A 13468-nucleotide genomic window follows, 5' to 3' on the forward strand; every position below is an offset into this window, starting at 1 on the left:
CAATCCTCCACCATCCTACCAGGTCAATCCTCCACCATCCTACCGCACCAATCCTCCTCCATCCTATCGGGTCAATCCTCCACCATCCTACCGCACCAATCCTCCGCCATCCTACCAGGTCAATCCTCCACCATCCTACCGCACCAATCCTCCGCCATCCTACCAGGTCAATCCTCCACCATCCTACCGGGTCAATCCTCCACCATCCTACCGCACCAATCCTCCACCATCCTGCCGGGTTAATCCTCCACCATCCTACCGCACCAATCCTCTGCCATCCTACCGGGTCAATCCTCTGCCATCCTACCGCACCAATCCTCCACCATCCTACTGGGTCAATCCTCCGCCATCCTATCGGGTCAATCCTCCACCATCCTACTGGGTCAATCCACCGCCATCCTACCGCACCAATCCTCCGCCATCCAACTGGGTCAATCCTCCGCCATCCTACCGGGTCAATCCTCCACCATCCTACCAGGTCAATCCACCGCCATCCTACATCTGTCCTCCTTCCTCCGCTATCTTTGCAAACGAGGTCACATCTCTGAAGCATAAAATTCACTTGCGAATGTATATAAATGTCTGTGTTTAGTAAAAAATCCACTTAATATTAATATTTAATGTACAGGTTTGATGTGTTACTGGCTGTGCTTTAACACATATTACACAAAACTCGTTTTCTTTGTCACCAGCGAGAGAGAGGCTGATAAAGAGAAGAAAGCCACAAAAGAAAGCTGCAAAGCAGCAAAAAGAGCTTCTAACATTCAATATGCTGTAAAACATTTGGGGGACGAATGAGGGAGCAATACGTTTTCAGCTTGGTCGTCCCTCTCTACGGAGCACTGAAAGCTTCTCAACAACAAATTGTCGATTATGTCGCATTGACAGAAACACAATGGAAGAAAACAGTCGATAATGTTGTCCGATAAGGTAACGTGGAACTCATCAAACGTTGTGTTTTTATCATAAATCCTGAATTAACGCTGCAGTCCTGTAACGCTGTCAGACGAGTAAGGGCTGTTTTTAAAGAAAAGATCAAAATGGATGAAGAACAAGATATTTTGATTGTCTTTTTATTCCAATGATCTCCTCTTCCTTTGTAAAACCAGGAGCCTTCACTTCCCATAAAGCCACTTGACTGTTGACAGTTTGGCCTGAGATTCGGTTTGCTGTGCTAGTAGCAGCCGATGAAGCGCAGTGGGCTACAGAGGTCTGATAAATTCACTCCAAATCAACCGTTTTTTGTATTCACAAACTTCTTGTCTTCAGTCTCAACTGCAGGGATTTTGCTAGAGGATATTTTTTAGAAGAAAAAAGCAGCTTTTGTTTCACAGGCTGTATTACTCCCTATGACCTGTAAACATACTTTGATGTATGAAACCTGTGAAGGTTTTCTGTAATTACTGCATTCATGACCAGTTGTCTTCCACATCGAGTCCAACATACAGTATGTGAGCAGTGTTTTAGTCTAAAGAAAGAAGAAGACAGTCTGAACCGTCGCACAGAAAACATCTGCCGTGGTTGAAAACATGCAAAGAGAGGACGAGGAAGAGCCGGCACGCAAATCCCCCAACGACAAACATCCACGGAAAAAGAAGACAGATCTGAGAGCGATCGCACACAGAGGCAGTAAACTCCTCTAGGGAGGGGGGGGGGGGGGGGCAAGGGGGGCCTTAACCATCAGTTATGATAGCGAACTAGCTCAGAGAAAGCTAAGCTATGAAACAAGACGTAAAGAAACAAAGTGAAGACAGGTTGAACACTGATTTTAAAACAGTTTTGTGCAGCCTGACAACTTCAGGTTAACGACTGCACCAGAAAATGTCCTCCTCAAAGATAATACACTGAAACAACATGCGAATATCTTTGTAACTTTTACACTGCTGCTGATATTTAGGCTGATAGACTTCACAATAAAGACAAGAATATAATGTGATGGAAGTATAAAAGGAGATACTGGACGGATTGAGGGTGAGTTGGACTTACGGAGGAGAAGTTGTGAGCTCCACACGGTTCTCCTCTGTACTTGCAGGAGAGCAGCATGTCGTCCAGTTGGTGGCTCAGCCTGTCCATAAACTCCAGGTTGGTTCCTTCAAAGTTTCTGGGCGGCAGAAAGAGCCTGAAGTCCGACAGCTTCCTGAACCAGGCCCGACGGTCCTCCTGAAGCAAGTCCAGAACCATAGGCCTCACTGTCCGGTTGGCCAGCAGCAGGCCCAGCCAGTGGCCGGCGAAGTACAGGTCGCTCTTGGTGAGTTTGTAGAGGCGGATGGGGTTGTTGTTGCAGATGGTGACTGCGGGGAAGGCCAGCTCTTTGGCCCATTCGCTGTGAATCCGTGTGTAGGTGGGGAAGGAGAGCCAGTGGAGCAGGCGGTTGGAGGACCAAGATAAAAGCAACCCCAGGGAGGTGCAGAGGGCCAGCAGCCAGAAGGCCCGGCGGCCCACCGAGCCACCGGGGACGCAAACGTGCCGCAGGCCGTGTAGGCGTGTCCTCGACAGCAGAGTAGAAGTGACCTGAGCCAGAGTCGGCTTAACGTGACGCCGCTGACAGCCCTTTCTGATCATAGCCGGGGATCCCCTCCGGAGACAGCGCCCCTCCAGGGCCATCGCTGCCCACAGTGCCCCTACAGCCGCGGGAAAGGCTTCATTTCCCAGCCTGGCCTCCGGGGCCGGGGGCCACATGTAGCTCCAGGATAAATCCACTACTGTAATCCACACGTGGATACGTTTGTTTGGCCTCGCACTATTGACCCAAGCGGTCTCAGCGGCGAGAATATAGCGCACACGCGTCAAAGTCGCCTGGCTGAGTGTTGTGAAGTGGTCTTCTCCCCCCGTGAGGCGGCAGCTCAGAGGAAGTCAGCAGCACTTGTTGGTCATCTCTCAATCTGAGGCTGCTCCAATCATACAACTCAGCAGGGGAAGAAGAAGAAGAGAAATCAGCAAGGCAAATGTGCTCCAAGCAAGGTGTCTTCTACATGAGTGACTCCAGCATCCACCGCAGTTAGTGTGACAGTGAACAAGAGAGGATGAGGCAGAGAGAGAAGGCAGGGGGAGGGCGGGGGGGGGGGGGGCGACAGAGAGAGAAGGCAGGGGGAGGGCGGGGGGGGGAGAGACAGAGAGAGAAGGCGGGGGGGGGGCGGGGGGGGGGGGGCGACAGAGAGAGAAGGCGGGGGGGGAGGGCGGGGGGGGAGAGACAGAGAGAGAAGGCGGGGGGGGGGCAGAGAGAGAAGGCGAGGGGGAGGGCGGGGGGGGGAGACAGAGAGAGAAGGCGGGGGGGGAGGGCGGGGGGGGAGAGACAGAGAGAGAAGGCGGGGGGGGGGCAGAGAGAGAAGGCGAGGGGGAGGGCGGGGGGGGGAGACAGAGAGAGAAGGCGGGGGGGAGGGCGGGGGGGGGAGAGACAGAGAGAGAAGGCGGGGGGGGGGGCAGAGAGAGAAGGCGAGGGGGAGGCGAGAGGAGGATGGAATACAGAATATGGAGGGCGAAGCAGAGAGGACAAAAAACCGACATAAAGTAAATAAAGGAAGGTGATGAGAATAAGGAGCGTTTCTCCTCGTGTGTTTGTGTTTGCTTGTTTTTTTTCCGGAGGCAGAACTCACTTCCTCACTATTAACGACGGAGCTTTAATTGAATTCACAAAAAAGTCTTGCCATGCTCATTTGTTTTCTGTCCCACTTCACAGATGCCTCCACTTGTTCCGTGATGTCTCCGGTGTCTCCGGTGTCTCCGGTGTCTCCGGTGTCACCGGGTCCTGCAGGTGGCGGCAGACACACTAACAAACATAGTACGGACACACTTTCACATGAAGGAGGCACAACGCCGACGTACACTCAGCGGTTTCCTGCGGGAAACCAGACCAGAGATAATCTGTTCTGTCACACTCTGATCTCAACATCTCCTCCTCCTCCTCCTCCTCCTCCCCCTCCTCCTCCTCTTCCTCCTCCTCCTCCTTTATCTGTCTCCTGTTATTCTTTTTTTCTTCTTCCTCCCGAGTTTGTTTTTTTGCTCCCCCACTCAGCGGCAGCATCTCTCATCTCAATATTCCTCTCATGTCTCTGCTCCTCCTTCTAAAAATACTCTCCCCAAATCAAATCCATCAACTTCCCCTCACGCTCCTCCTCCTCCTCTTCGCTCGTGTCAGTCAAGCCCCGTAAGCTCGACCTCCTGTCGGACTCACTCGCCTCCTCCTCCTCCTCCTCTTTTTTTCCACTTTCGTGCCGGCAGTCCGTCGCTCCTCTCCCCCGTCAGTAAAGGTTTCTCTGTGTGCTCTCCTCCCTCGGTGTCCTTGTCAGCTCCATCCAGCTCGCTCTCTCTCGCTCTGAATGACTTCTCTCCCCTCTGTGGTCTCTCTGGGTTTTTCTCCCCTCCTCTCTCTCTCTCTCTCTCTCTCTCTCTCTCTCTCTCTCTCTCTCTCTCTCTCTCGGTGTCTCTCCTTCTTTGCTCCGCCGAGGAGCTCCGGTTTTCAGGCAGCTTGTTCCCCCATTGCACCTCCTATCGCATCCTCCTGCGCCACAGCTCCGTGCAGCCGGTGAGTCCGTCACTGATGAGCGCGTCCGTCTCTCCTCCGTTAGTGTGCTGCATGCTGCCGAGCCTCCGAGCTGCTGCGGCGCGCAAACGCTGCGGCGCGCAAACGGATGCACGACAAATCCTTCTGCTGCTTTCTGTTTTGTTTTTTTATCACTGTGCATTTTGAAAGTAACTGCATGTAAATAAAAAGAGGTGTTGGGATTATAAATAAAAGATGATCTCTACGTCGTAAGCCTTCCTCAGCGCCCCTCTTTGTTTAGGAAAAGGTTATTTGTACTACGGAGTATGCAGCAAACTGTCATTTGGTTTGGATATAGCCTTTAGCCAAATTATAGTCACTTGTTTTTGGCGGTTTTAATTGAATTTCAGTCTAGATTTCAGTAAAGTCATTTGTGTGGTGGTTTCACTGCAAAACACAACCAGCGTGGATCCATATTTCCTCCTCTGACACCAAACAGGAAACACTGAAATACAGTATCCTGCTGTAAAAGGAAACTTCTGTATGAACCGCTCTATAAGAGAAAGATGTACAACCATCGCCCACGAGACTTTAAAATCAAAATGTAGAAAAACAGAAAGATTACAAGATGAAAAGCGGGCAAAGAAAACGAACTGCTACCAAGATCCTGACTACAACAGCTCATATTTATTTTCCATAAAACTTGGATTAGAGCAGAGTTTCAATCTTTCAGCATGTTCTTAGTGTACAAAATAACCACCCACACAGCAGGATGATATTCTTATTCCTCATGTAAGCCCACTTTTTCTATCATTTTTCACTTCTTCAATGGGGGAAGGATTCGTTTATACCAATATTTGACTTCAGTCAGCGAGCAATCTCCGTCCAGCAGAGTGGATTTAAACCGGCTTCATCAGTAAACAGAAAGCTTGAGACAAGCGGGCGTCAGTTCTCTCAAACATTCTGTACAGTTCAAGATTTCACTCATTAGCATTCGTCAGTGTTCTTCTTCCAATTACAGACGAGTTCATTTTCTCCCTGTGTGATGAAGAAGGGTTCTTTATTTCATTTTCAATTTTTTATATTTCTTAATTAAACTCCAATAAGCGGCTCTCTGTTTCCCCAGAAAGAATAAAAACCCTTCTTCATATCTGGTCACAGCCTGCTCAGTGCGTCTGGAAGTCTGAATCATTACGGCAACATCAGATGAATGCTGCATGTGTATGTGATGAGTCACCGAGGCTGACCGAACTATTATAAAACAGTTTTGGAACAACGATGAGATAAATGTCGCATTTGGCTGCAGGACCGACACCCTGGCAGCGCTTTCTGACTTCAACACACGTTGTGTTTCATTTTTCCGGCTTCATGTTCTGCAACACGTCTTGACAACTTCCTGTGATCTCGTCTCTGAATATGGAATGAAAATACTTTTTTTTTTTTTTTAACTCGGCACCACGAAGCCCACACGAGAGTTTAAAGAAAACCTTTCACACTGTCGAATGAAATTAGCATAGAAAACCCAAAAAGGGCATTTTCTGCTCCCATGCACGACACACATTAGAGACACAAGCACACACACACACACACACACACACACACACACACACACACACACACACACACACACACACACACACACACACACACACACACACACACACAATGAGGCACGTCATTCCCAAACAGCTGCACCAGGAACATGAAAATGTGAGGAGGGTAAATGTAAAATGCACAACTGGCAAAAATACAAAGAAGAGCGCTGTATTGAAATGTCAAACACATGTTGACTTAATTATTCCAACAACACCTACTGTATACATACACATGAACAAACACACACACACACACACACACACACACACACACACACACACACACACACACACACACACAGCCACACACACACACACAGCCACACACACACACACACACACACACACACACACACACACACAGCCCCCAGCTAGAGTCAGAGCAGCCTTGCAGGTCCCGGATCCTCAGGCTGAATAATTAGCTCGGAGCCATAAAGAGGTTTCTCAGTCCAGCTATGCAGTCGGTGTAAAGAACAACTCAAAGGCTCAACATTTTCCAATTTGCGATTTAAAAACAGACGGAAATCACAGATTAATTCGGGCTGTAGCCAACACGAGCGTCAGATACCATTACACAGCGTTCCTGTAGCTGCAACGTGCACGGCACGCATTTCCTGTATAATATTCCTGAATGTTTTCGTGTCTGAGATCAAAGGACACAAAGCAGTAAACTGGTCGTGCCCCGCAAATATAAACCACAATTAAACATTCATAGATTCATGTTAATGAGGCCTAGAACGGTTTGGAGAACAGCAGAGCCTCTGCAAAAACGCACGGAAAGCAACGGGATGATTAACGAGGATGTCGTCTTCACGCCGGCCTCGTCGGAGAGCTCACAGGTACGACGGCGTCGATGAAAGATGAGGGAGGTGAAGAAAAACAGTGATCTCGCGGTGGGCCGCTGTTCATCAAAACCCCGGCTTGATTTAAAATGACAGTGACGGCAGGCAAAGCAATCAGTGGCTTTTCTCTGCTTTATGAGTTTTCTAAATTGACGGCAGAAACACCGCTTCACCTTCCATCTTCTCTCTGGACCTAAATCAGTTTTAAAATGAATACAAAAGGATGAATCCCTCGGTAGCCATGGTTTAAATCCAAAAGATTGATTGTCTCATTTAATCGTCGTTACGTCTAATAGTTGTTGTCGGGGCTTTTAGAAGCCTCTAGAAACGGCTTCCTTTGTGATGTGGCGGTGGAGCTTCGCTGGCTTGTCTATCATCTCCGAGTCGCTGTCGGCGATGATAACCCGATGAGCCGCGGCGCTCTTTGTAACCGGAGCGGTGGTTCGACTCCAATCAGCACCACCTTATTTATCAAAGTACTTATATACTCAGACACACGCAGGAAAAGCTGCGGTGCTCGTCAGCATTGTTTAATTTTCTATTTAAGATTTTAAAACCTTTAAACCAACTGCTGGCTCTGCATGAACATAAAGAATCTGTTTGCTGAAGTGTGCAGCAGCATTTAGAAGAAAAGTGTCGCTGGCTCGTTGCTGCTCCAGATATCCACGTTCTGTGTAAAAAAAACAACAACACTATTTATCTATTATTTAAGCCTGACAGGAACCTTGTGGAGTTTTCTGTTGAATAAACAGTTGTGCTTACACATCGAATGAAACACCTTTTTTTTTAAACTCCTAATAAACCAGGCTGGTATCAGGCCGAAGCGTGTAATACTCCATCAGTCCACTAGAGGATACCGTGTCAGTGTCACATTTTGCATCGCCTAGGTGTGAAAAGTACACGCACAGATGACCAGGGTGGAAGGAGGAGATCATGTGACGAAGTTCTGAGAGTGTTAAAGTCAAAGTGGGAAGTTTTAGTTTGAAGGTCGCTGGATGGTTTGAACCCAAGCGACCAGGGTTTGAAGCCACGAAGTGATATGGACTTCGTTCAAGACATTTTTTCCCGACTGTAACCGAGTAGTCGTTTTTTCCTGAACCTAACTCGTATATTTTAGGTGGCTAAACCTAAGTCAGCTTGCTTTTCACGCCCTGGTGAAGACGTGCCACTTCCACGGTTTCCTGCAGAAGACTGACGGCTGTATCACATGCTGTCATATCTGTTGAATAACCACCTCATTCTGACAAACGTGAGCAAACGATTGCTTTCTTTTCTTCTAATACTCTCTCTCATTGGACCAACCCGAGGTAAACAGGAAGCTCTTTGGCTTGCTAAGTTAATTGCTAGCTTAGTAATTATCTTAGTCCATCATTTGGCCTGTTGAAGCTCGAGACAAGTTTGTCGGAACAACCGAAACAGTAAATCAATACAAACAAAAACAGGAAACTTAAAGGCTGAAACGCCGCGTAGGAACTTCAATGGAGTGGATTTGTGGAGCTGTTACTGGGAGCGACAACAGTCATCTGATCAATTATTAATATTGATTAGTGCAGCTTTAAGTAGCTTCCAAAATGAAGACAGTCTATATCTTAGAGACTTTCTTTGCAAAGAGTTCAATGGCATCTATGCAGCTTCACTACACAGGCTGTTTTTCCTCTTGCAAAGACTGAGATAAATAAATGTTGGTATTCTTTGATATAAAACAAGAGTAGACAAGTCGTTTGATTCCACATTAACTATGTTTTCTGTTCTGTTTCTCAGTGAGTTCACGTTCCTCAGTCACCTCTCGTTGTTTGAAGCCACCTGTCTGTAAAACGCTGCAGAAACACGACGACTTCACAGAAACAAAGTTCTACTGCACATCAAATACGACAGCAGTCGCCTCCCTTCGTACGCAGCCGCGCACTCGTTTTCACGGTAGTTTTTAATATTCCGACTCACGGAGAACAATGAGGAAGCATGACGGAGTTGGTTCTACCTGGAGGAAGCCCAGCTGTCTGGGCAGGAGGTAACACGACTCAAAGGAAATTACAACAACAATGGGGGAAAAAAGCCTCTGCAGGTGAAACTGAACATTTAAGTGTGATGGAGATACTCAGATGAGCTGTAATTTAGCCTTCAGGGCAGAAAAAGGGAAGAATCCATCACTGAGTTAAGAAGAAATCACACAGGAGCTGTTGCACAGAGACGGAAAAGAGCTCCGTTCATTTCAAGACTTACTTTAATAGCACGAGGTGAGCGGAGATTTCCTCAGCTTGTACTGCAGCTGACCTCGACAACTCTCTAAACACGGCTCGGTACGGGGTCACGGTGAGATCAAATAACCTTCAATTACGTGAAGATTTAATGATCTCTGAGGAGTTAATGGCTGAGAGAAACGTCTACTGTAACAAAGAGTGCAATGCAACAAATCCAATAAGAAAACATCTTGAGAATACCAATAAAAGAAAAGGAGGAGCAGCACTGTTTAAGTACGATTTTAACCTCACAAGTCCACAATATTAATTTTCAATTAATCATCTTTTTCTTGAACTCAATTAGAGGGAAATAACTGAGAATTACCAGCTGGTCAGCAGCTAATGAATGATCGCAGAGCTCCAGCTCACCTTTTACAACATACTGCTGCTAGAGAACATATTGACAGGTTATTAGTTCATCTCCAGGATCACTAAAATCACATTAATCTTGCATTGTTCAACAAATAAATTATGAATTGATGTTGTGAGATGTCAATAGGCTTGTTGTGTCTCGCCTGGACTGGATCTGTATCTCATAGTGGCGTCACGCTGCTGCAGAATTAATGTTTGTGTGTTTCTCTGGATTATTGTGAACATTTTTATAGTGTGGTATTAGTAGTTATACTCCCGTATAGGATCTGAATACTTCTTCCACCTCTGAGTATAATGAATCAATGCTACAAAAAGTATGGGGCTGTCTTTTATCAAAAACTGCTGACTAAGATCAAAATTGATGCAGCAGAATCAGAGAGATCTCTTCTTTAGTCTGCGCATACTTCAAAAATCTGGCACTTATATTACCCACAATTCAAATTGACCCTGGCAGCTCAGTCACAGACTCAGGTTTGTTATGCTAATAGAGGGTAATGTAGCTTAGAGCTGCTGGCCACATGCACAGACGAGGGGCGGGTGATTATATTTTCTCAATATCCATAATAATGTGCGGCCATTCGTCCTCTTCAGAGTTGTTATTTATATGAATGCTATGCAGGCAAAAAGCAGCAGGAGAAGCAAACTGTACAGTTCACGGAGATGTGCTGTAGGATCAGTTAAAGAAAACAACCTGTAATTGTCCAGTTTTTTACCGCTGCTTTCCAGACTCCTATTTTATGCTCGATTAGATATATGTTCATGCTGCAGTAATTTTTATTAAACCGCCAACACCTCTTTGATTTAAAGAGAACAGGGAGCAGCTGCTGTGGATCACACTCTACACCTGGATCACATTTACGCAGAGCAGACGGCCCTTTAAAATTTGAAGAGAACTAATCGCAACGAAAAAGGGGGAGGGGCTTAAACGGTGTGTGCTGTCGGTCAGGAGCTGCAGGTCTGAGTGAGACTTAAATTAGTGTCTTTGTTTTGATGACCTAAATAAATGGTGCGTTGTTTGTCCAGCTCACATCACTGTGATTATAACATCAGCTCCGGTTATACTAATAATCTTCCCCAGCTGACACGACCGAAACACTGTCTGACAGTTTGGCAGCGTCCCAGCTGCACTCTGCACACACACTCCTGCCCTTTACAGCTTCCCCTTCAGCTATTCGCTTTGCAAACCCCGGTCACGATGTAGGTGTTATAACGGAAACAGATGCTGGAGAGCAACTCCTCCGCCTATTTAATATTAAATATATCACTGTTCAACCTTATTTTATTATGGTAGTTTCAGGCCAGTGCATTAAGCAGTAAGGCAGATGCAACCAGGAATAATATTAAGTAAAATATTTTTTAAAAAAGGTACATAGTTTGAATTATTCAAAAGAATGTGGGAATGTTATTAAAGTGTAATGTCTGCTGGATGATATGAAATAATGCTGGTTTCATTGCTGCATTTGTGCAAAATCAATATATTTTCAGTCGTATCTTATTTTGAAAAGCCGACTGAAATGTTTTTGAGGTTTCAGTCATTTACTAAAAAGCTATTTTAGTTACGATTTATAGTTGGCTGTTGAAATATTTTGAACTCTAATGGAAAAATTCATAAATGAAACTGACCAGATGACAAATAAAGCCGCATGAGGTGCACATGTCCTCATAAACCTCGTCAGCAATTTGGTTTCGGTCATTCATTCATTTGTATGTAAACACATGCTTGCAAAAAAAGGTTTATATCTTTGCATTGGTTCCCCTGAAAAAACAGGGCAATCTCCCTTAAATGAAGCAGACAGAAAAACCTGGGACAAAATATGACAATTTATGCACCAAATATTTTAACCATTAATCAAAAAAGTAATGAGCAGATTAATCACTTGTGAAAATAATCACTAGTCGTAGCCCCTAATTCATTTACATTAACTTCTCTGATCCTGTGAACACTTGCAAGAATTTGGAGGTTGAGCTATACATTATATTAATAACACGGGTTCCGGCATATGATATAAAGTGGGAGCCTTTTTCGGTTGCAATCTCATTTGTATATTATTCATATTAAGTTAAAGATGAAATGATGCTTAAAGTAAATGGATAAAAGATGCATGAAGATCATCTGCAAACATTTCAACAGCTGGAATCACTTTCTTTTGTTTAAAAAAAAAAAAATCAAATACTAACATCCAGTAGCGCCCACTGAATTATTTACATGTGAAGCTATCTGAAAAAAACCTCCTTATTTCCTCTAACAAGTCCGAGAACTCACCGCACTCACAGCTTCCTGTGTGATAGACTGTGACTCGGTACTTATCAGCTAAATTCTTGCTGTACGAGTTTAACAGTTGGCGAGTTTCAGCAAGTCGATCCTGTGAGCTCAGACAGCCGACTGTTCATGTGAGACATCACTCCACCGCCGACCACACCGGGAGGATTCAGCTCTGGCTTCATCTCAGGATTGTTGGGGAGGACATTTTGTGCCACTTTGACACTTGGAGAATAAGAAGAGGCCACATGGAAGTACCGGATGTTGTTCAGTAAATAAAGACTCACATTTCTAGCTGCAGGTTGTTTTTGACTGGCATGAATTCAGTCAATTTAGTTGAGGTCCAGATAAAAGTCAAAGTAAGACGACCGCATTAAAATGTGTCGACTTCATGAACTATATCACAAGTAAGTGCTTTCACTAAATTGCATTTGTTTTTCATAAAATACGGTGTCTAAATTTGCAATTAGCATCCAGGTGCTAATGTATCTGCTTCTCTAATAACCCACACAGAATCCTTGGCGTCATTGTGTTGTAATTTTTTTGTTAATGACAGGACTTGTCCCGAGGTTCCCATGGTAACACAAACTTGAACCTGCAAGAAGTGGGTGTGGCAACGGCGGACGTAACGAAAAAAAAAAATAGCTCTCTCTGTTTGCGACGACTTCTGTTTGTCTTCACCGAGAAACAAAGCCAATTAGAGTCGAAATGAACCTCCTGTCTCAATACGTGTGCTCAATAATAGGAAGGATAAAGAAAATCTGAGTGGGGGAATAGAAAAGCTCAGAGCCGAGACTGCCACAACAGCTCCGGCTAATGATGCTATTAGTGCTTCGGAGCAGCACAATCAATCAGAGAAGTGATTAGCATGAGTATGTACGGAGAGCCGGACCATTAGTCAGATGTGCTGTGTGTAACCTTCAAGACTCTCCAACATGCTCACTGTGCACGGAGAAGCCGTGAATCACAGTGTGTAGTGAGCAAAAATATTCAAATGGCCTTTATAATAATTTGTACGACAGCATCATCATGCTGTATGCGGTATTATATCTCAATGGAAGTCTCAAACATCCTGAAAGCGTTGCAGGTGAATGTTCTACAAAGATGCAGCAGAAGCAATGCTCACTTTATCCTCTGCGTTTGCAACGAATGACAGAAGGATTAATGGTCAACTTCTGAAAGCTTCGAGGTGCATAATAAAAAGGAAAAATTAAAAATAGTTCAGTCCGGAGGTACAAATGGAGAACTGGCCACACATTGAGCTGACCGGGCCAGACGAGACAAGAGAGGAAAAATCACACACGGGGCAGTCAGGAAGCTGCTGTGGGAACGTTACCATGGAGATTCATCCCAGATTATTCCCACGCCCCATAAAACATTATCTGGCTTTAAAGTAAAAGCTCCAAAGTGACAGTCGGATGCAGCAGAGGTGTGCGCGTGACATTTTCAAATCTGAGGGGTAAATGTCAGTGAATAGATGTAGTTTTGATCAAATGGAAAATTAATGCATTTCAAAATATGCAATGGGTTCATGAAACATTGATTCCTTCATTATTAATACTATGTTAAAACTATTTTAATGATGCAGGAATTATGAGACTCAGAGATGATCTATATAAAGTCATGCATAAGTCTTTGAGCCAATTGATGAATTTATGTGAATCCCACATTCATCATTTAGC

General features: G+C 45.2%; 1 protein-coding gene across 3 annotated transcripts in view; it reads right to left on the reverse strand.

Moving 5' to 3' along the window:
* The window catches only part of asic2 (acid-sensing (proton-gated) ion channel 2), a 298844-nt gene that overhangs the window by 101151 nt on the left and 184225 nt on the right, over window positions 1-13468 (reverse strand). Inside the window, exon 1 of one of the 3 annotated variants that reach the window (XM_069165353.1) lies at window positions 1987-3069. The exons of the other annotated variants lie outside the window; for them this stretch is intronic. Within the exon in view, the coding sequence (XP_069021454.1) occupies window positions 1987-2679 (693 nt within the window). The 5' untranslated portion in view covers window positions 2680-3069. Of the gene's footprint in view, window positions 1-1986; window positions 3070-13468 lie in introns of those variants that run through there. 3 annotated transcript variants of the gene reach the window in all.

Source organism: Embiotoca jacksoni, unplaced genomic scaffold (assembly GCF_022577435.1).
Source record: "Embiotoca jacksoni isolate LCO1_2020_lvr unplaced genomic scaffold, fEmbJac1.0.p SCAF_34, whole genome shotgun sequence".
In the NCBI taxonomy this organism is placed as follows: Eukaryota; Metazoa; Chordata; class Actinopteri; family Embiotocidae; genus Embiotoca; species Embiotoca jacksoni.